The 25,227-nt window shown below is 35.1% G+C and overlaps 1 protein-coding gene and 1 pseudogene across 1 annotated transcript; both read left to right on the plus strand.

Annotated features, from left to right (window-relative positions):
* Positions 1 to 3,760: 3,760 nt before the first annotated feature.
* Positions 3,761 to 6,565, plus strand: LOC125819964 (cytochrome P450 71AU50-like). Its single transcript, XM_049499370.1, has 3 exons — positions 3,761 to 3,782; positions 4,999 to 5,879; positions 5,951 to 6,565. The coding sequence occupies exons 2-3, from the start codon at positions 5,001 to 5,003 to the stop codon at positions 6,563 to 6,565; spliced, it is 1,494 nt and encodes a 497-aa protein (XP_049355327.1). The 5' UTR covers positions 3,761 to 3,782; positions 4,999 to 5,000.
* Positions 6,566 to 23,465: 16,900 nt separating this feature from the next.
* LOC125819963 (cytochrome P450 71AU50-like) lies at positions 23,466 to 24,976 on the plus strand (annotated as a pseudogene).
* Positions 24,977 to 25,227: the final 251 nt, after the last annotated feature.

The raw sequence follows: 25,227 nt of genomic DNA on the forward strand, positions 1-25,227 counted from the left end.
TTTTCTCAAAAATTAGAAATGGGACAGCAGTTGAATCAGTGTATTTCCAAAAACTGGTGATCTACAGTAAAATCTGACAACACCACGACGTTCTCCTCGAAAAACCACTCAAGATAGCCTAAAAAATAACTGAAATCGGACCTAAAATGGCTGAGAAAACAAGTCTAAAAAATTTCCAAATGTAAGCTCACAAAAAGGGTGCGGTAGCAGGTATTTTTCAAAAATTACCTCAAACGGGAACTCCAAATCACTATCCGAGCTCACCAACACGTTGTCCTCGAAAAATCTCACAACTTTGCCTTTTGAATCGCCCAAATCGGTTGAGAGATGAGAGAGCTATGAGGGTTTGAAGTTTTGGAAAATTGGCTGATATATCTGCATTAAATAGCAGATTTTCTGCAACTTTTTCAAAAACTAAAAACTCCGACAGGGTGCTCCGAACTCGTTCGGAACCCCGTGCACGCAAACGAGATATGCAACCATACCAAATTCGACATTCCGGACTCAATGGCGTAGTCAAAACTTCCATCAGAAGTCATTTCGATAAAAAGTGGGTCCCACTTCCAAAAGCCATTTTAAGTCAAAACCCACAAAAGAGCTCGGAAAGATATCGAAAATCTCAAGACACAAAAGAAGGGTCAATCTAGACCAAACTCGACATTCCGGAGCTAACCACGCTGACGGAATTCTCATCCGAGCGCGTTTACTCAAAATGTTGACCAAAGTCAAACTTAGGCTTAAACTTAAAGTTAAAACGCCTAATCGCACCAACTCACACTGAAAACCTCGGGAGTCATGTCGACCATGCTACTAGCCTAAAATGACCCTTCCGGAGCTGATGGATTCGTCAGAATTGGATTCCGATGTCATCTTCTTGAACTTTTGATCGAAAATGATGGTTCAAGGTTTATAAGCTCCAAAACACAAAAACTCGCACCAAGACCAAACGAATGACTAGGTGACCAAACTGTCAGTCCCAGCAAGTCATAAATGACTTGGGGTCGCTATAGGAGCGCTCTAAACGACACACAGAAGGCAAGACACAGAAATGACCAAGAGGGTCATTACAACTATTTTATCACTTATATCAATAAAACCTGCTAAGATGAAGAAGCACAATTTCAATATATATAAAATGCAGTAGCATAAAAAATTGGATAAATTAGCTAACTAGTCAAAATCCCTAATGTAATTATTAAAAACATCTACACTTTAAAATAATTATTAAAAATGTCAAAATGTCAATATTTTAGCACATAAAGTGTCATAATATAATTCATTTACATTTCTTTTATTTCTCAAATTGGGCCCCACTTTTTGACTCCATTACGGGTGAAAGGAAAAAACAAAGGGGAACTAATTAAATACCCCATAAAAGTAAAATAATTACAAACATATACTCGTTTACATTCATACCCCACTAAATAATTACACTATATATTGTTCAACTAATTTTGCTTAACTGATATTAAATCAATACCATATACTGTATTAGTATCATTAAGACTGATAATTTCACTTAATTAATACTAAATGAGTAATTTTTGAACAAGAAACCTTAATGGTACCACAACAATATACATATACTCTTATAATATCATTGACTAATGAGTAATTTCATAACAAGAAATCGTAATGATACCAATATAATATATATATATACTGATTTAGTATCAGTTAAGCAAAATTATCAATCTTAATGCTATCAATACAATATAAAATACCGATTTAGTATCAGTCAAACAAAAAATATCAGCCTTAATGAATTTGGGGTATGAACTGTATTTATTTATGAGAGAATGAGTATTTCAGGAAATACTTTGGATTTGGGTATGAACTTGCAATTGTTTTGGGTTTTATGGCCCATTTATGTAGTTTTTTTACCCAAATTCTATCATTTCTCTTTCTCTCTCACGATTTCTTCCATTATTTCATATCCTCAAGTAGCTTAAACCTTGCCTTTTTAAAATCAAATTCCTCAATTTTTCTACGAAATCTCATAAATCATTCAAAAGTTTTTCAACCTTTGTTGAAGTGAATTTGACTGATTTGTGATTGTTTCCATTAGGGAGGAAAATTTTGAAATAATCGGTTGGGATTTCGAAGTGAATTCGACTGATTTCGTTGAACTTCGAGATTGTCAGTGAAATACTAAAACGATCAGGTATTCATTAACTGTTGATTCTTTAAATTTTTTTGAAGTGATTCGAAAATGGATCTGGATCGTATTTCGTACTGTTGGATCTTCACTAGAAGATCTTCATAAGTTACTATTCAAATATTGGATTTAAAGGTTAGACGGTCATTAAGGTATTCAATTTAGGAGTTTCGGGTCAATATCTCATCCAAGACGCTTTGTTGGACAACATCAATAATTCTAGTTATCTCTTCAATGAATTGAAGTATTTTGTATCTTTCTCACATGCAGAAGGACCTAAATGAGATGAAAGTACAGAATCGCCAGTCATATTTCAAAGTAAAAAAATATTTTTTTTAATCTATAATTTGTTTGGGATACAAATAGTGAATGATTGAATTGTTTTGATTTTTTTTGTATGTCGGATGCTTGGAATAGAAAATAATTTGGAATCCTATTTAGTAGATGTTCTATAAATTAGAAATTGAATATAATATATTTTTGGAATACATAACAGATAAGAAATACATTTTTGGTCATGAAATACAATATATTTTAAATACAATTTTTTATTGTTACCATGATTGTAAATTTGTATGTGTTTGATGACTGGAATACAAATTTGGTTGGAATTTTAAGAAAGAATATATGTTTTTGAAAAATATACAAACCAATGTTGTATCCTTTCTGAATGAACACGAATTTACAGAAGTATATGGATACAAATATGTTTCTTAAATAACGACAAATCCATTTGATATACATATTGGAATATTGGAATGAATACAATCGAGAGTAATTTTAGGAATAACAAACATAAAAATCATATTAGCGCTCTATAGCTACAAATTTTCCCTACAATCAATTACTTTTGAAATTGTAACTGATGAGAATTTTAAGTGGATATGTTTCTTTTTCTCCTATGATTTTCTCGTTTTTGTTATTAAATAATTGTATTTTTTCAAATCAAACAAATAAAAAATACATAAATCAGAAGAATAACAAACTAAAATATTGATAAAAGGTCCTATTAATTGCTAAAATATTGACATTTTGAAAAAAATTCCGAATAAAAATTAGAATAACATCATTCCCTAATCAAGAAAAAATATATTTTACCTTGTGCTCCAATCATATATATATATGAATTGTCCATTTTCCATCTTAATTAGATCGTGGGAAGAAAGAAAAACATATGCTTGGCGGCTTAATACATGCTCAATTTTACTGTCCACATGTATGTGTGCTTTGAAGTATTGTCTTCTTCTTTAAATTTATTATCCATAATCGCTTGAAAATTTATGGCTTCTTCTTAGATTTATTAGATGAGACAAACTTTAGTCTTAAAGTCCTAAATCGACAAATAAAAATGCTAATTTCCCAATTCTATTCGTTTTTTATGTCAAATCTATCCATTGACAACACTAGAATCCCATAAGAAATCAAATAAATTAAATATTATGAATAGATTGAATTATTGATGTTCATTTAATTCTTCTACAACTTTCTAAACCAACTTGCAGGCAGTCAAATAATTCAAGCAGTTTCTAGAAACTTATACCCAAGGCTTGCTATGCTATCAGACACACAACTTGAACTTCGAGATTGTCGGTGAAATACAAAAATAATCAGGTATTCATTAACTGTTGATTCTTTAATTTTTTTGGAAGTGATTCGGAAATGGTTGTTGAAAAAGTGATTCAAATATGGATCTGAATCGTATTTTGTACTGTTGGATCTTCAGTTGAAGATCTTTATAAGTTACAATCCAAATATTGGATTTAAAGGTCAGACAGTAACTAAGGTATTCGATTTGGGAGTTTCGGGTCAATATCTCATCCAAGACACTTTGTTGGACGGCATCAATAATTATAGTTATCTCTTCAATGAATTGAAGTATTTATGTATCTTTCTCACATGCAGAAGGACCCAAAAAGTACAAAATCACCAACCATATTTTAAAGTAAAAAAAATAATATATTTTTTAATCTGTAATCTGTTTGGGATACAAATAGCTAGTGAATGATTGAATTGTTTTGATTTTTTTTGTACGCCGGATACTTAGAATAGAAAATAATTTGGAATCATATTTAGTGGATGTTCTATAAATTAGACATTGAATATAATATATTTTTGGAATACATAACAGATGAGAAATACATTTTTGGTCATGAAATACAATTTTTTTTAAATACAAATTTTGATTGCTACCATGATTGTAAATTTATATGTGTTTGATGACTGGAATGCAAATTTTGTCAGAATTTTAAGAAAGAATATATATTTTTGATAAATATACAAATCAATGTTGTATCATTTCTGAATGAACATGAATTTACATAAGTAAATGGACACACATATGCTTCTTAAATAACTACAAATCCATTTGGTATACATATTGGAATGAATCCAAACTAATAAAGAAATATAAATGGCATTATACAAACCCAAATATGAAAACCATAATGAATACAAATACACATATCATACATATTGGAATGAATACAATCAAGAGTAAATTTTAGGAATAGTAAACATAAAAATCATATTAGCGCTCTATAACTACAGTTTTGCTATTTGCGCTTCTTATCATACATATCTATCCATTGACAACACTAGAATAAGTAATACTTGTACAACTTTCTAAACCAACTTGCAGCCAGTCAAATACACTTATCATACACATCTACCCATTGACAACACTAGAATTAGTAATACTTCTACAACTTTCTAAACCAACTTGCAGCCAGTCAAATAATGACTACTTATCCTCCACATTAACATTACCAAATCAGCCATTATATGATTGAGATCTGTAGACCCTTTCAATTAGACATCTTTTACAAGCTAAAAATAATTAGGCATGGCTTTGATATGGGCAATGCTAGTGATTATTTTTATTCTGTATGCCTTTTACGAGCTGCTAAACAACAACCAGAATGGGAAAAGGTATCCTCCAGGTCCAAAAGGACTTCCCATTATTGGACATCTTCACTTGTTAGGAAAAAATCCACACCAAGATTTCCTAAAACTAGCAAAAACACATGGTCCCCTTATGTATGTTAGACTGGGACTAGTACCTACGATCGTTGTTTCATCTGCAGACACAGCCGAGAAGGTCCTCAAGACATATGATCATATCTTTGCTAGCAGACCTCATAATGAGGCAGCTTATTATTTGGCATATGGACAGAGGAATATGATAGCCGCAAAGTATGGACCATACTGGCGCAACATGCGCAAATTGTGCACTCAGCACCTTTTGAGTAACCAAAAGATCAATTCATTTCAATCCATGAGAAGGCAACAAGTTGAGCTTATGATCAAATCCCTTAAAAATGAAGCTTGTGATCATCGCGTTGTTGTTGATCTTAGTGCAAAGATTTTGTCTTTGAGTGCTGACTTGACTTGCTTGATGGTGTTTGGAAAGAAGTACATGGATGAAGATTTGGACAAGAGGGGATTCAAAGCTCTTGTTAACGAGGTTGAGCATTTAGCAGCAACACCAAATCTTGGAGATTTTTTCCCCTTCCTTGGTGTAATTGATCTCCAGGGACTCACTCGCCGGCTTAAGGATCTTTCAAAGGTGTTTGATGAGTTTCTTGAGAAGATTATCGATGAACATGTCCAGTCTCGTGACCAGAAGCAATCCAAAGACTTTGTTGACACCCTGTTGGACATTATGCAATCACAAGAAGCAGAATTTCAGTTTGACCGTAGACATATAAAAGCTATCCTCTTCGTACGTTATTTTATAACCTCTATTATTGTACGATTTGGATTTGTTTGTACTAATTTCCCTTTGTATAACAGGATATGTTAATTGCAGCAATGGGCACTTCAGCAGCAGCTATAGAATGGATACTAACGGAGCTTCTTCGACATCCTCATGTGATGAAGAAACTCCAAAAAGAGTTGGAACAAGTGGTAGGCCTTGAAAGAATGGTAAAAGAATCAGACTTGGAGAAGTTGAACTACTTAGACATGGTTGTAAAAGAGGGCATGAGGCTGCATTGTGTAGTTCCACTAATGCCTCACGAGGCCATGGAAGATTGTGTAGTCAATAGCTTCCACATACAAAAAGGATCCCGGATCATGATTAACTTTTATACTGTTCAAAGGGATCCAAATATTTGGCCTGAGCCTGAAAAGTTTTTACCCGAGAGGTTTGTTGAGAGCAGTATAGATGTTCGTGGACATGACTTCCAACTTTTACCATTTGGCTCTGGCAGAAGAAGTTGCCCTGCAATGCAGTTGGGGATCATCATTGTCCAACTTATAGTAGCACAACTGGTGCATTGCTTTGATTGGGAGCTTCCAAATGGTATGCAGCCTTGTGATTTGGATGTTGAGGAGCAATTTGGGTTAGCAACAAGCAGAGAAAATCCTTTAATGGCTATTCCTACTTATAGACTAAATAATGCTTAATCTCAAACTATACAATATGGTAAGTGTTAACAGAACTCAAGAAGCAAAAGAGGAAAGGTTCAAATTATAGTTAGAACACTGTTAGTCAGTTAGGAAAAATTAGTTAGTTAAAAGTTAGTTACATTCAAGAAACAATTAGAGGGATGAGTATGTGTATAAATACAAGACTAGAGTCTCAATGTAAAGTAATCTTTTCTTGAAGAAATAATATACTACTCTGTTTCAATTCATCTTCTTCTTTAAAAGTCATATTCTATAAACCTTCATGGTATCAAAGCTTTGATCAAAGTCTGAGTAGATCAGGTGTGTGAGTTACAAATCTTGGATTTCTGAAGATCAGAGTCTCAAGTTGATTAAGCTTCCGCAATTACAAAGTGAAGATGGTTGATATGTCTCAAGAAATTAACAATGGTGGCCATGTTACTGATGTCAGTAATGGTGGAAATCCTGGGAACAATAATCCCACACCAGCTACGTCAATGAGTCAAGGAATGGATTACAATCATCCACTGTTCTTAAGTCCAGCTGACATTAGTGGAGTTAATCTCATTTCGTTTCAACTTCTTGTAATTGAAAACTATGCTGTCTGGAGCAGGTCTATTAGATTGGCTCTTCTTGGAAGGAACAAGATTGGATTGGTGGATGGTTCATGTACAAAAGATGGTGTGTCTCCTGAACTAAGGAATCAATGGGAGAGAGTAAATGCTGTGGTTCTTTCATGGCTTCTCAATTCTGTTTCAAAAAGTCTGTTAGGAGGAGTAGCTTTTGCCTCCACTGCTCAAAGTGTTTGGAATGATTTGAAGGAAAAGTTTGATCGAATGGATGGATCAAGAACTTTCAGTCTACATAAGGAAATTGCAACACTGCAGCAAGGTACAGATTCAGTGTCTGTCTATTTTACAAAACTTAAGAACTTGTGGGATGAGTTTGAAGCTCTAGTCCCATCCCCTGGTTGTAACTGTGAAAAATCAAGAGGTTTTATCGATCATGTAAACAGGCAAAAACTCTATCAATTCCTTATGGGATTGAATGAATCATATGGACAGGCTAGAAGTCAAATTCTATTAATGAGTCCTATACCAGGAGTGAACCAGGCATATGCTATGGTTGTTAGTGATGAGTGTCAAAGATTTGCTTCTAACAGTAATAACATGGGTATGAATTCTATAAGTATGTCTGGAGTTGATCCACTAGCAATGTACTCAAAATCTGGAGGGTCTACCAGTGCACAAGTACCAAACAAGTTCAAGAAAAGCTTTGGTATTGTCTGTGAATTCTGCAGGTGTAAGGGTCATACTAAAGATCAATGTTACAAGTTAATTGGATACCCGCCTGAATTCAAGTCAAAGAGGAAGGCAGTTAATGGAGCAGGAAATACTGCCTACATAGTGGTGAATGAATCCAGTAATACAAGAAGAGAGGCATATGATGGTGTATCTGATAGCTCTACATCATTTAACTATGGATTTAACACAAATGTGCCTGGTACAAATGGCAAGTCATTTGCTGGAAATAATGAAGAAGATGAGTGTGCAAAACACCTACAAGGCTGCACTTTTACCAAAGAGCAATACAGTCAAATACTACAAATGCTTAAGCAGAATAAAGGGACTGCAAATACAGGAAATGCAGCTCAAGCTCATGGAGTTCAGGCTCATGAAGTTCAGACTAATGCAGCAGGTAAGGCTCTATTAGTGTCTGAAAATAATGATGTGTGGATCATAGATACAGGGGCAACAAATCATATGATTTCGAAAATTGGTATGCTTAATAAGGAGTCTGTAGTAGAGGTTAAATGTCCAAAACCAGTATCATTACCTAATGGTGAAGTGGCCTATGTGACTCATACTGGTTCTTGTCGCATATCTCCAACAATTATAGTTACAGATGTATTTCACATCCCAGAATTTAAGTACAATCTATTGTCAGTAAGCAAAATGACTAAGGAGTTAGGTTGCTCAGTCACTTTCTTTCCACATTTTTGTGCGTTTCAGGAGCTTTACACTGGCAAGGTGAAGGCGATTGGTAAAGAAAGTGATGGGCTGTACTTGCTACTGAAGAATCTTACACAGGATCAGATAACACACCAGTCGTGTATGATGACAGAAAGAGAGGAAAAGGAAAAACAATTGTCAAAAGAGGAGGTGTGTGTATGACATAAGAGACTAGGACATGTGTCATCTCACATTTTGAACAAGTTGTTTCCTGTAAACTCAGATTGTATGAACAGAGTTTTGAATAAATGTAGTGTGTGTCCTTATGCAAAACAAACAAGATGTGTATTCCCTATTAGTAGTATTAAAAGTACCGAGTCATTTGAACTGATTCACTTGGATGTTTGGGGTCCATATAAGAAGGCAACTTTTGATGGTAATAGATTTTTCCTTACAGTTGTTGATGATTTCTCAAGAATGTCTTGGATTTTTTTGTTGAAAAATAAGTCTGATGTCTGTGTATGTGTATCACTGTTTCTGAAGTTTGTAAGAACTCAGTTTGGTAAAACAGTCCAGAAGGTCAGGTCTGATAATGGTACAGAGTTTGTAAACTCTGTATGTGCAAATATGTTTAAAGAAAGAGGTATAATACATCAAAGGTCATGTCCCTATACTCCACAACAAAATGGAGTAGCTGAAAGAAAGCATAGACACATCTTAGAGGTAACAAGAGCCTTGAGGTTTCAAGGGCACATTCCTATAAGGTATTGGGGACAGTGTGTACTAGCTGCTGTATATCTAATAAATAGGATGCCTAGTAAAGTCCTAGGAGATAAATCTCCATATGAGAGGCTATATGGAACCAAGCCAATGTTGACACACCTAAGAGTGTTAGGATGTCTGTGTTTTGCTAAAAATCTATTAGAGAATGATAAGTTAGCATCCAGGTCAAAATCTTCAATACACATGGGGTACTCAGAAACTCAAAAAGGTTACATATTGTTTGATTTATCATCAAATAACTTCTTTGTAAGTAGAGATGTCATATTCAAGGAGTCAGTGTTTCCCTTTATGGCTACATTCACAAACAAAGAAGTTGGTCCTTTTGTGGATAATATGAATGCTGAACTACTAAATGTAGATTGGATTCCAAGAGTTGACAGTGTGACTAGAGATATTACTCTTGGTCAAAACTGTTCACAAGAAATGCAAAGTTCTGAGGAAAGTGAACAGGAAATGGTAGAAGAGAATACTGTGATGGAACATATGGAGGAAACACATAATTCTGAGAATCAAGGCAATCTGGAAGAAGTTGTTACAAGAAGGTCTACAAGAGGGGTACATCCACCTGTATGGATGAAGGATTTTGTGTCTCTAAATATTAACAAGGAAGTACAATTTCCTATATCAGATTGTGTGTCTTACAGTCATTTATCTAAGAATTATCAGCAGTTTGTTGCAGCAACCTCTATAAATACAGAACCTGCTACTTATGCAGAGGCAAGTAAGGAGCCAAAATGGGTAGAGGCAATGCAAGCTGAGATAAAAGCCTTGCAAGATAATAACACTTGGGAGCTTGTTGATTTGCCCAAAGGGAAATCTCCAATTGGTTGTAGATGGATTATAAAATTAAATACAAGTCCACTGGGGAGATAGAAAGATTGAAAGCAAGGTTAGTCGCAAAGGGGTACAGTCAAAAGGAGGGAATAGATTATAAAGAAACTTTCTCTCCTGTGGTAAAAATGGTGACTGTTAGAACTATTCTAGCATTGGCTGTGTCAAGACGCTGGCACATTCACCAAATGGATGTTTATAATGCATTCTTAAATGGTGACTTACAGGATGAAATCTACATGAATGTGCCTCAAGGATTTGCTAGTCAGGGGGAGAACAAGGTATGCAGACTGATCAAATCCTTGTATGGTCTTAAGCAAGCACCAAGACAATGGAATCACAAGCTTACTGAAGCATTACAAAACCTTAACTTTAACCAAAGTCAACATGACTATTCCTTGTTCACAAGGAAGAACTCTGAAGGAATTACAATAATATTGGTGTATGTTGATGATATCTTGATTACAGGAAGTAGCTTGGAGCTGATAAAAGGAACAAAAGATTCTCTACAACAGATATTCAAAATGAAAGATTTAGGTGAGTTGAAGTATTTTCTTGGGATAGAATTTGCAAGATCTGAAGCTGGAATTGTTATGCATCAAAGGAAGTATGCACTTCAACTTATATCTGAAGTGGGATTGTCTGCTGCTAAACCTTCTGGCACACCTATTGATGTGAATGTCAAGTTGACATCTAAACAGTATGATGATCAAACAGGGCAAAATCAAGGAGACAAACTTGTAGATCAAAGTTCCTATTAGAAGTTAGTTGGAAAACTCCTATACCTGAACATGACTAGACCTGATATTTCTTTCAGCATCCAAACTTTTAAGTCAGTTTTTACAACAACCCAAAAGGTCTCACATGGATGCTGCACTTAGAATTGTCAAGTATATCAAACAACAACCAGGTCAGGGTATATTATTGTCAAGTAATCCAAACAATGAGGTAACAGCCTATTGTGATGCAGACTGGGCAGCTTGTCCTATTACAAGGCGATCTGTAACAGGCTATGTAATCAAACTTGGAGAGTCTATGGTATCCTGGAAAGCCAAGAAGCAAACAACAATATCAAGGAGCTCAGTATAGAAGCTTGGCATCTACTGTGGCTGAGTTAGTTTGGTTAGTGGGAATGCTGAATGAGTTAAAAGCTGAAGTAAGGCTTCCGGTACACGTACACAGTGACAGCAAGTCTGCTATTCAGTTAGCAGCTAATCCAGTCTATCATGAGCGTACTAAACATATCGAAATCGATTGTCATTTTATTAGAGAGAAGCTGCAACAAGGACTAATCAGTGTGAGCTACATACCTACTCAGAACCAGCCTGCTGATCTCCTCACAAAAGGTCTGACCAAAGCACAACATGAGTTCTTATTGTCCAAGCTAAGAGTTCTAAATATATTTGCCTCTTCTAGCTTGAGGGGGAGTGTTAACAGAACTCAAGAAGCAAAAGAGGAAAGGTTCAAATTATAGTTAGAACACTGTTAGTCAATTAGGAAAAATTAGTTAGTTAAAAGTTAGTTACATTCAAGAAACAATTAGAGGGATGAGTATGTGTATAAATACAAGACTAGAGTCTCAATGTAAAGTAATCTTTTCCTGAAGAAATAATATACTACTCTGTTTCAATTCATCTTCTTCTTTAAAAGTCATCTTCTATAAACCTTCAGTAAGGATTGTATACACTTTTTTTTCCATTACTAATCGACCCTTCTCTTGAACACACATGGTCATAAGTTCATTAATAGAGTATTTATTCTTTTTTGTTGTTGTTCAATTCATTACATGTTATGATTAACGTCATTCATATTAGCTTCATTACATACAAGAGAGATTGAAGTTATGAATACACGCTAAGCGAGTGTGCTCACACACACCTCTCAACTAAGTTACGTTGCTCGGACTCGGGTGCAGGTGTCCGATACGGGTGTGGATCTAGAGTTCATGATCTAATTTTTAAGATTTGGGGATATGGATTCATGTATGGATATAGGTGCGGGGATTCGCTTAAAAATAATTAAAATATATAAAAATAGAGTTATAGAACCTAATTATGAGATATTATGTGGAGAATTTGAGGAGAATCCTGAAAGGAGATTAAAGGAAAAGGAGTGACATAGAAATTTTATATAAAAGGTATTCCGTTTTCTTCAATTTCACCTTAGCTTTTGTATTGATTATTGGAATCATTAAAATTGTCCAAACTTTCCCCATCAATTTTGGTCAAAGTACCCAAAATTTGTTGACCAAATCGAACACATATTACACGCCCACACCCACACCCACACCCACACACATTGATACCAAAAATGGAGGTATCAAGGTAACAAAATGCAGATAAGAAGAAGAAAGAAGGAGAATTAAGAGAAAGAGGAAGAACACAGGAGAAATTGAGAGAGAATTAGAGAGAAAATGGAAATTGTATTGAGTTATCACATTCAAATCATGCCTTACAAGAGCATTACCAATTCTACTTATACTACAATCAGGAAACTGAAAGCAATTACAATGAAAATAGCAGAAAATAGAAGTAAGTAATTCTAACTAACCTTCCTGCAAAAAACAGAAATGCAAATGATGTGATCAAGCCTACTCAGTACTGACGTGGCCTCCTAGCATGTGAATAAGATGACTTAGATACTTATGTGGATATTACTCAGCTCATATTGGTATCACACATATCATATCGACACAGATGCGACACCAAAAACAAAGAGTCCGAGAAACTTAGCCTCTCAACACCATGTGAGCTCATTGATAAGAATCTCATAATTAAGGTGTTGTGAGTGCTTTATACATGAAGTTGCAAATTGTTTATCAATAACCCTTAGTAATGCCCTGATATTGATATACTATTTGACAGAATTACAAAATATCGATAGAGATTTTGGTCTTATGAACATAGGAGTCGAGTAGTTATAATGTTCCCATTGTTCATGAAGAGCAATCTCAACTCGAGTGTTAATTTCATTAATAGCTAGTTCATCTTTCATGATAGCATGAGAATTTTCTCCTTCCATATCTTATAATTCTCACCATTAAGTTCAGAAATATCATAAATATTCGAGAAATTCGTAGATTGCATAATTGCAAAATAGTATACATTCATACTTACCATAAATGTGATGCAAATAATGTAAAATTGAATCTACTGACATAAATATATGTAGACTAAATTTTTAATTGAATATTTGACTCTTGATCAGCGAAAAATTAAACATTCCACACCCAAACTTGTGAGAAGATTGATGCTTTATCTTCTGACTTTGTTTGAAAGTAGGGCTAGGCATAAACACCGAAAAACCAAACTGAACCGAATTATTTCGATATTTTGATTTCGATATTTCGGTATATGTTTTTGTATTTTTTGGAATTTCGGTTTGGTTTTCGGTATGTAATATTTGTGTTATTCGATATTTCAATTTTACCGAAATATATTATAATATTAATATATATTAATTGTTAATATTAAATAATAAATATTATAATTTAAAATTAAAAACAAAATAGGTCAAAAGTTAGTCTTTTCAAACTTTTCTTACTTTTTAACTGACCAGTGACGTTCCGTCGTTCCCACTTCCCAAATGCCAAAAGTGACCGTTCCCAGTTCCAACGTCTACAGCAGCAGTGATCGTTCCCACTTCCGAGTTCCGGCGACCGGCGTCGACCAACAACAGCACGCAACAGCCGCCAGTCAACCAGCAGGCAGCCGCAACACAGCAGCGACCAGCGTCGATCAGCAGCACGCAGCAGCCGCTAGTCGACCTGCCGTCAGCCGACCTTTCCAATTTCCACACAGCCAGGCGCTGACCACCGACCTCTTTCCACTTCCAGTGACCACCATCAGGTATAAATAAAATAAACAAACAAAAAAATTACAAATTTTAAAAAACCCATAACAAAAAATTGAACTAAACCGAAATAATAAAAATCGAACAGAATTGAATTATTTTGGTTCGGTGTTCGGTACACGTTGTACAAGAACCGAAAACCGAAAAAACCAAAAAAAAAAAACTGAAACCGAACCAAAATACCAAATGTCCACCCCTATTTGAAAGCACCATATCTTCCACCAAAAGATAAGTCAATTTTCCATTACAAAAATTATTGTGGATGTCTTCTTCACATTAATTAGGGAAGACATTTTTCAAAAAATAATTTCTAACATTACCAAATAATGCATTGATTTATTGAATGGTGCCAGCCATTATATGATTGAGATCTCTAGACCCTTTCACTTAGAGATCTTTTATATGCTAAAAAGTTAGAAGTATTAAGCATGGTTTTGATATGGGCAACAGTAGTGGTTATTTTTATTGTGTATGCCTTTTATGAGTTGCTAAACAATATCCATAATAGGAAAAGGTATCCTCCAGGTCCAAAAGGGCTTCCCATTATAGGACATCTTCACTTGTTAGGAAAAAATCCACACCAAGATTTCCTAAAACTAGCAAAAACACATGGTCCCCTTATGTATGTTAGACTGGGACTAGTACCTACAATCGTTGTCTCGTCTGCAGACACAGTGGAGAAGTTCCTCAAGACATATGATCATATCTTTGCTACTAGGCCTCATAATGAGGCAGCTTATTATTTGGCATATGGACAGAGGAATATGATATCCGAAAAGCATGGACCGTACATGTTGTTGTGAAGTACATTTTAGATGTATGTAGAATGAATAGAATTGGTTTATTGGGGTGATTTAGGGAGTTTAATTTGTTGAGAGTAGTGTGAACCGTACATGTTGTTGTGAAGAATTTGTTAATTTTTGACAAATTTTAACAAAATGAAAGTTGTCAAATTTTAAATAATTGAGGGATGTATTCTATTAAGAAAAATAATTTAAGGATGTAGTTTAAGTTGAGGGTATATTTTAAGGATGTTTTTGGCCAAAAACTCATTTGTTTATTTAGGAATTTTGTGCATCATTCTAGGGTCAAGAATATAAACATATATCAAGCATCATTTCATTAGAGATCATGCCTTAAATGGTGATATTAAACTTCTGTTTGTAAACATTGAGTTTCTATTGGCTGCTAATTAATTTTGGCCGAATCCCTTTGTGAAGAAAGATTTTGTACTCTGAGAATTATTTCATATTAATTTGCTTTAAAATCAATGATTATTGTGTTACTTATATACTTTCCATGTAAGTTCATTAATTGTTTTTCTCTTTTTCCTCTAAACCTCTTTAAATTCACAGTCTATTTCACATCTTTGTGTAATAATTACTAATTGTGTCATTTCTACACTCACTATTATTAGGCCCTAAGGCTCCGTCCTTTGAAACTAAACTAGCTGGAGTCATATTATCTATATTTTCTCCTTGGTTGATGATAATAGGTACAATACAAATAATCTATGTGTTATGACCGAAAAAAGCAGGTGTAACACAAGCTAGCAAAGCAAACCTCAAAAGACCACGAGTAAGAAGACAAACGAGAAACACACCAAAAAAGACAGATTTAACATGGTTCGGTCAATCGATCTACGTCCACAAAGGAGATGAGCAATCCACTATATATATGAGAGTACAAAATATAGAGAGAAACAACCTCAACCAATTCACTCGGAATACATGGGAGGTTCACACAAGTGATAACGTATCAAGCTTGTGACCCATAAATTCTCCCCCTAACCAAAACTCTCAAAGCCCTAGGACTACATTGTGAATGTTAATTAAGTTAGAAGGAACAAGCCTATATTTATAGAGTCCTAAAACCTTTCCTACAAGAAAAGGACTAGTCAAAATATTAAACCTTTTCCTAAAAGGAAAACCTATTTATGATAAGAAATTCAGGGCAAATAAAACCCAACACTATGCAGCTTCAACATCTCTTGGCCAACGGAATTTAAAAAAAAGAATAGCCTATTCCTCTATCTCCCATATGGGTTTCATAATTATAGGAATTAGTTCTCTAACCGATAGCTTCAACATATCGTTGCTACTACTCTTCTGCCTCTTGTTGAATATTCACACTCCACATCGCATTTGTTAGTAAAGGCTACTGTAACACTAATTGAAAATTCTATGCTACAGATTTGAATCATTCTTCATCGAAAAATATCTTACTTATTCATGCATGTGTGTAAAGGTTCTTTACCCAGTGCAGAAAGTATATCGGATATGTCCGGTTTAGGGTAATAAGAGACCCCTAGAATTAAGTCGAGTTCAAAGTTTTCCCACCAATTAAGTTTGCAAAAGTCATTAAACTGGTGTTATTTAAAAGATAAGTCTCAATAAACTGTGAACTCGATAATTTAGTCTCTAGAGCTCCGATATAGCTGATTTTCATTGCGTTGGGTCAGGAATTGTTGGAGCTACATGTTGGACTGTGTTGGGGACTTGTACTGAAGGTAAATTCTTGTCCCAAAGACGACTTTTTCTTCTCTTTTTAACGGTGAAAAGCTTCTTGATATTGTTTGTATGAAACTGTTTTGGCTTGTTTTCAAGCTGAGATTATGCCCATTTTTTTTGGGAATAACTTCCTTGAGCCAAATTGCGATCAATTGACAGATTCAATTTTATAATTCCCAGGGTGGGTCGCATAATGTCTTTTTGATTTATTTCTGGGCCCATCTTCAATTATTTTGATTTGGGTGTCAAAACGTTTGTATTGACATTGTGATCATTTATTTGTTAGTATGACAACGATCTGAGGTAGTTCAGAAAGGTAAAGTTCCGGTGTATGCTAATGATGATTTCCTAAGACCGGCGATTTGGAGCATTTTGCCTAAAAAAATACTCCGACATATTGCTTCAGACGACTTAGCTCCCTATAGACTGATATAACAGACTTGGGTCTGATAGCATGAATCCTTAGCTACGCGACAACTCAACTCTTGTAACCATTCATCCATAACTTGTCTTATGTTTCGACCCTGATGTGTTCTTTGGTGATTTCAGCCCTTGTCGGCTATATTGGATTTTGAGCTAGAGTGGATCCCAAGTGACTCTAAAATTAGCTTCTCTATAAAATATGTTCCCACGTGAAGAAGAGAGTGTGATTTGGATATATTCGGAGCCTACTAGTTGTGGTTCGAGGTCCGTGCGCATGATAACTAGCCACTGTTTGAGGTTCGTGCGCATGCCTACATATCAACAATGATTCTAGGTATGTCTGTATTTCTACTAGCGATGGTGTAACTCTTGGCATACCTCTATTAGTCAAGTTCGACCCCACGTGGTGGTTCCATTGGGATCTTTGGGTTGCCTTTTACCGCGATTTGAGTCTGGGGATGACCATTTCAGTTCTAGAATCCTTTAGACTTAGATAGTGTTACCCTTAGCTCTTCTATGTACTCATCAGGATTATAAGGGTCCATTTGGGTTATTTACTTTCAAATCAGAAAAACGCTTACTTTTACTTGAAAGGTTTACATTATTCAATTCTACGGTTTGTTATAGTTCTAAAGAGACATTAATAATAAAAAGACCATCAATCAATGTACCAGCAGAGACAAAATGTTTATTATAGCTAATAACATAGCCGTTATTAGAAAAAATAACATCATAACCATCTATCAAAACTTTAGAAACTGAAATTAAATTTCTTTTAACAGCAGGTGCATATATAACGTCTTTTAAAATTAAAACTCCACCACTATCAAACGAAAAATTAATATTTCCTAATGCTAAAACTGGAGCTGCTGAACCATCCGCTTGAAAAACGCTAACTTCACCTCTATGCACGTTTCTTGAAACCCCTGCAAAGTAGTGCAAATATGATTAGTGGTTTCTGAGTCTACACACCATGAAGTGGTAGAAACAGCCGCTAAAAATGTTTCAATGACGAGTGAAAGTGAATTACCTGGATTGTTTTTCTTCTTGGCTAAGAAAACTGAACAATGCGCCTTCAAATGGCATGGCATCCTCCAATGAAAACACTTGCCCTTAGGTTTTTAATTTCACGCCTCCAGTTGGAGGTGCCACTGCCTTAGCTTTGTGAGCGTTTTTCTTCTTCTGTCCACCTTGCGGTTTAGAAGTAGAACCTTTCTCAACATTTAGTGTCATAGATGGTGCATGTGCTTTTGACAAGTGTCTCTGCCGTATACAACTCATTCAACAATTGTGTCAAAGATAGATTATCTTATTCATATTATAATTCAAGTAAAATTGTTAAAGTTGTCCGACAGTGTAACATCCGACAATTTGAAAAAGCTTGAAATTGGAAATAGTCATTTTTTTTGGAAAAATGTAAAAAATTCAAATCTGGAAAATTTGGGTAAGAATGGAAAATAATGAGTTTTTGGCCAACTTTGAACAGTTATAACTCCTAGTTCAGGATGATATGGGTGTGGTTCCAGTTATGGTTGCAAAGATTGTGGATTGGTCTTTCCAACGACATAAAGTTTGCTCGCTTCTAAGTTCGTATGAGCGAGTTGTGCCCTTTGAAAGTTGGGCAGTTGGCAGGAAATCTGTCCGGAAATTTGTAAGGGTATTTTGATCTTTTCCCTAGCCTTGTCTTTGGATATATACTAAGGTGTAAGACTTCATTGTGATCAGTTTTCCTTTTTAAAAAGAGTAAGGTTTAGGGTTATTGAGAGAAAGGAGAAGAAGAAGCAAGTTTTCGTTAAAAGATCGTCGTGGATATCGTCGGGGGTGATCCCTTTTAGGTATGTGAGTTCATAAGTGTTGGGTTGGTTCTTTCCCCCACACGCCAAGCTCGTTTAATTTCGAGAAAAGATTGATTATGTTTGGTGTGTGTTTCCGGTGGTGTTTATGAGTTGAATCTATGTTTATGTTGAGAGGTTTATGGTTTTAAGTGTTTGGGGATGGAAACTTTGAGGTGTAGAAGGTTTAGAGTTGGAGAAAACTAAGGAGGAAAGTCGAATTTCGGGGAAAAAGGGTGGGGCGTCGCGCTTGTCAGCGCGCCCCAAGAGGGGATCTGAACTTCCCCCTTGGGGCAGCGCGCCCATCAGAGCGCCAGCAGGCCATCTCTGAAGTTTTTGGTTTGGCGCTCCGCGCCTTCCCATTCTTTCCCCACTTTCTTATGCATGTTCCTAGGTGTTGTACCTATGTTCCCAAGTTGTTTCCAACACTCCAAGGTATGTTTAAACGTCAAGAACTCGCCCATAACACGTGATCAAACACCTTGAATCTATGATTCCAATTCAAGGAGAGTAAGTTTCCAAGTTAAGAGAAGTTAAGAGTTGAGTCTAGAAGTTCGAGAAGGGAGTCAAAGCAAGTCTTTAAAGCTTTCCAAGAGTCTTTGTTAAATGTTTTAACTTCAAGTTAAGTCAAGAGTTTAAAGTTGAGTTCATTTCTCAAAAGTTATTAGGGAACTATGTATTCCCAAAGAAGTTTCCAAATGTTTTTACATTTGACTAAAAAAGGAACTATGATTCCGAAAGAGCCTTTGGGCTAGTTTTCAAGAAAAAGGAACATTGTTTCCAAGTGAGCCTTCGGGCAATGCTTTGAGTAATTATCTCAAATAAAGAAAGATGTGTTTAAAACACTTATGAGCTAAGTATTTTTGGGAGTATTCTTGAGCACCGAATTGGGGACACGAGTTCATATAAACTCAACTCTCCAAAAGAACCATGCGCCAACATGGGAGTTAACGGGTCATACTTTTTAGATGAACCCGTAAGATTAAGCTAGTGGATCCACTTAGTAAAATTAGCTTCCTATATCACGGCAAGGTATAAGATGGTCCTTGGGCAACGTGAGGTAATACGTTGTATCACCACTAGGGCTGATAGTGGTGATTGTCGGTTGAAAGAGTCTCCCACTAAAGTTATATTACTTTTATATAAGTAAAGTTGAGTTGTTATTGTTTTATCTTTAACAAGCTAAGTTGTTTACACTATTTTGCAAGCTTTATATATTGCATGTGTCGTATTGCTTTATATATTGAGTTCAGTTATTCATGAGTTGAACAGTGCCAAGGTAAGAGTTCCTTTGTACTCCTTCCAAGTTTAAGTTGTGGTTTAGCTTTCCAGCTCGCATACTCGTACATTCAATGTACTGATGCCAGTTGGCCTGCATCTTATTATGATGCAGACACAGGTACCCAGGGCCAGCAGCCGGTTCGCCGTTGATCCAGTTGAGTACTTCCGAGTCAGTGGTGAGCCTCTTTGTGTTCCGGAGTACTCGATTATGTTGTTCTTTTAGTTTTGTTTTATTAGGATGTTGCGGGGTCTGTCCCAACATCCATCTCAGTAGTATAGAGGCTTCATAGACAGTCAATTAGTTGATTTGGAGTCTCTCATCTATGCATATATGTAAATATTCTATTTTGAGACTCGAGTTGCCTTTGTGGCCAGATTTTATTTCAGTCAGGTTGTGTTAAAACCTTGCATTGCATTGAGTTTTCCGCTGAGTTAAGAAAGCCAGACCAAGGGTTCGCTTTGGGGCCAGCAATGGTCTTTGAGTGCCAGTCACGTCCAGGGTGTAGGCTCGGGGCGTGACAGACAGACTGCAGTGTCATCTCAATTTGAGAGTCATTGTCAATTTCAGCCACCAAGACTTCTAGTTCGTTCAGAAGACCTATCATCTTCGGAACATGATCTCTAACATGAGTGCCTTCAACCATTTTAGTGTTCATGAGAGATTGCATGCATGCTAGTCTGCTTAGCCGATCGACTCTAGTCTCCAAACATATGTTTGAGATTCTCTTGGATTTCAAAAGCAAATAATATAGCTTGACTATGATGTTGCAACACATTTGACATTGAAGCCTTAATGTAATACTGCACCATCTCATCAACTTTGCGCCATTTCTGATAAGCTACCTTATCCTCTTCACTAGACTATTCATCCGGTTTCCATGGACATTCCTCATAGAGTACAAACTTATACTCTTCAGCAGTTAACACGTTGTCAAGTTTTCTCCTTCGGTCAACATAGTTAGGACCCTCAAGTTTGTTTTGACCCAAAATAGTACTAAAGGAATTAAAAGGAGACATGTTGAATTTGAGATATAAAAAATAGTTACAGTAGATCAAATAACCAGTCATATAAACAGTGAATAGTTACATTCAAACTCATCACATACCTATATAGTTAAACATATGTGAAATCACATATATAATGATGATATTGTTGCAAAATTAATGGGGACATTGCTGCCACTAATCACGTGAATGCACAACTATAACAAATAACTTATATTAAGTTCTAGGACCCCACCTTGATTTTATTTATAATTTTTTCAATGTTTGGGTTCCACTAATACAAGTAGATAGCTAGCAGAACCAATGTGATATCAAATTTTTTTTAGTTTTAACTCACAACCGCCATTCACGAGAATAAACAAAAATATTACACCAATATTGCTTGTTGTTTTTATACAATATATGGGTTAATTATTTTTTTTTTCTTTAGCAATTCAAAATTTGGTTCCCTTATATATTATATTACAAGAAAAGACAGCCAACATACACATGCAATATGAGATAAAAAAATTTAAAAAAAAACTCATAAAGCGGGCGCCGTATATTCTTCTTAATTTACCAATTAATGATTAGACAAATTCCGAAACTCTTGAATTGTTTCGTTCCAGAGTCATATATCTTATATGAATATAGACAAAAACCACAAATATGTATCACATACAAAGTATGCTAAAAATTGACTCAAAGATTACCTCTTGAAGCGTGTGCAAATATCTTGAAACAAATCAAATTCCAATTCTACGGTCTTCTACAGTGATCCTAAATTAACAATTGAACTCCCTCTCTCTCAGTACTTGGGTGGTCAAATATCGTATAGAAAACTGAATGACTTTCTAGGTTTGAAGAATCAGATTTCTTCCCATTTCAAAAAGGAGAAGAAAATACAAATCCTTTTTCTTCAAGAAGAGAAACACACGTTTCTTTTCTTTCTTAAAAATATTGCACGCTACTTTTCCTGCTTCTACTAGAAAATTCCAAGTTCTAGTTAAATATGAGCATAGTAGGGACCACAAAATTAATTACTGAGGCTTCCTATTATGGAAATAATTTCAAATAATTAACTTGAATTGTTCTTGTCATAATAAATTATAAATCTTTCCACTAGAAATTCGTTATTGCACTCCTCTATTTATATTTCGAAATTCTCCTTTAAACACTTATATAATTCTCCATGTTAAGATTACACATACTAATCAATAAATTAAATTATTAACAAATTTAATTCAATGATTAATTTTCTTTAGAGCAATATTTAACTTATTTCATGAGCCAGATTGATAAATCTACCGGTCAGGTTTACACATGAAGACTTATAAGATTCTCATAAAAAGGTGTATTATCATCAATCTCTACATTGAGACATGGATTCCATTAACTAAGTATTTCACAAATATATACTATTATCATCCAATCTACTAGACATATTGATCCATCTCAGAAATTCACCTCTTAATAAAGCAAAATAATAATTAATATATACAGATCATAATCGTTATATCAAGATTACGAATATAAATACATTTAACAGTTTAGAGAATATGTTTTATTCAATTAGTCTAAAACATCTATCTCTACTTGGTCCCGTTCAGTACATACAAAATGCACTAGCACGAGAAGTTAGAACTATGCCATTCTCATAATGAAGATAAATTGCATTTAATCTCGTGCTACAATCTTTTTGATGGTTTGTCCAAATTTCCATCTACGATTGTGAATTATAACTTTTAACTTATAAGAACCGATGATTTAATCTTCTATGTATAAGCTTAAACTTTATACACCAAATCATCTACTATATAAGTTGAGGACACATAAATGACAAATTGATCTATTTAATGTAACACTTTATTGAATTGATTAAATAAATGAACAATTGTTCAATAAATAATACTATATTAAAACACATGGTTAATAGTATATCCTAACAAGCACCACTTTGTAGAACTTATTGTTAGGATCGAAAATAATTAGGTGTCATGCAGAAGCTAGCAAAGTAAACCTCGAAAGACCATGAGTAATAAGACACACGAGAAATATACCAAAAGACACAAAAATGATTGTTCTTATATCGTTTCATAATGTATTGTACCATAGTGTACTATAGTGTTTTCATGAATACACAGTTTGTATTTAAACCAAATAACACAATAAGCTAACAATCATCCAAACAAACTGTTATGTTTTGATGGATATTCTTCCACTTTGAATTTTATATTGTTAACTCATTAATTGAATATTATATTTATAGAAAAATAGCGTTTCAATCAATGAAATAATCTTCCATATAATGTTCATCATGATTCATGACGAAACAATCCCTCATATGAAGAGAAACACACCCAAATAATGCATTGTTTTTTCTATGGTGCCACACATTATATAATTGAGATGTCTAAACCCTTTCAAGTAGAGATAATTTAGAAGCTAAAAAAGCTGGTAAGTATTAGGCATGGCTTTGATATGGGCAACACTAGTTGTTATTTTTATTATGTATAAGTTGCTAAACAACATCAAGAAGAAGAAAAGGTATCCTCCAGGTCCAAAAGGACTTCCCATTATAGGACATCTTCACTTGTTAGGAAAAAATCCACACCAAGATTTCCTAAAACTAGCAAAAACACATGGTCCCCTTATGTATGTTAGACTGGGACTAGTACCTACAATCGTTGTCTCGTCTGCAGACACAGCGGAGAAGTTCCTCAAGACATATGATCATATCTTTGCTAGTAGGCCTCATAACGAGGCAGCTCTGTATTTGGCATATGGACAGAAGAATATGATAACCGCAAAGCATGGACCATACTGGCACAACATGCGCAAATTCTGCACTCTGCACCTTTTGAGTAACCAAAAGATCAATTCATTTCAATACATGAGAAGGCAACAAGTTGAGCTTATGATCAAATCACTTAAAAATGAGTTGACTTGACTTGCTTGATGGTGTTTGGAAAGAAGTACATGGATGAAGATTTAGACAAGAGGGGATTCAAAGCTGTTGTTAATGAGGTTGAGCATTTAGCAGCAACACCAAATCTTGGAGATTTTTTCCCCTTCCTTGGTGTAATTGATCTCCATGGACTCACTCGCCGGCTCAAGGATCTTTCAAAGGTGTTCGATGAGTTTCTGGAGAAGATTATCGATGAACATGTCCAGGCTCGTGACCAGAAGCAATCCAAAGACTTTGTTGACACCATGTTGGACATTATGCAATCAGGAGAAGCAGAATTTCAGTTTGACCGTAGAGATATAAAAGCTATCCTCTTCCTACGTTATTTCATCACCTTTATGTACTTCTATTGTTAGGTTTGTTTGTACTAATTTCCCCTGTTTCCCTTTCTATAACAGGATATGTTAATTGCAGCAATAGGCACTTCACCATCAGCTATAGAATGGATACTACCGGAGCTTCTTCGGCACCCTCATGTGATGAAGAAACTCCAAAAAGAGTTGGAACAAGTGGTTGGCCTTGAAAGAATGGTAAAAGAATCAGACTTGGAGAATTTGAACTACTTAGACATGGTTGTAAAGGAGGGCCTAAGGCTGCATGTCATAGCGCCACTAGCACCTCACGAGGCCATGGAAGATTGTGTATTCAATAGCTTCCACATACAAAAAGGATCCCGGATCATGATTAACTGTTATGCTGTTCACAGGGATCCAAATATTTGGCCTGAACCTGAAAAGTTTTTGCTCGAGAGGTTTGTTGGGAGCAGTATAGACATTCATGGACGTAACTTCCAACTTTTACCATTTGGCTCTGGCAGAAGAGGATGCCCTGCAATGCAGTTGGCAATTGTCCTTGTCGACCTTATAGTGGCACAACTGGTGCATTGCTTTGATTGGGAGCTTCCAAATGGTATGCAGCCTTGTGATTTGGATGTTGAGGAGCACTTTGGGTTAGCAACAAGCAGAGAAAATCCTTTAATGGCTATTCTTACTTATAGACTAAATAATGCTTAATATTCTAAAACTTCTCTAAACTCATAAACTCATTTAGAAATCAATTTTCCCACTTTTAAAATGTGAAAGTGTTACATTTGGGAATACTTAGTTACCATATACTCCTTTTCAATCATGAATGCAACACTTCTCATTCTCATACTTACTTCCTCAAGACTTACTTCAAAATTATACTTAATTACGAAAAAAATCTCAAAATGACTCAAAAGGACCTCTTGAATTTTCCTCTTAAACTCATTTTAATTTGAAAT

This window comes from Solanum verrucosum, unplaced genomic scaffold (assembly GCF_900185275.1).
Source record: "Solanum verrucosum unplaced genomic scaffold, falcon-dt-bn FXZP01000229.1, whole genome shotgun sequence".
In the NCBI taxonomy this organism is placed as follows: domain Eukaryota; kingdom Viridiplantae; phylum Streptophyta; class Magnoliopsida; order Solanales; family Solanaceae; genus Solanum; species Solanum verrucosum.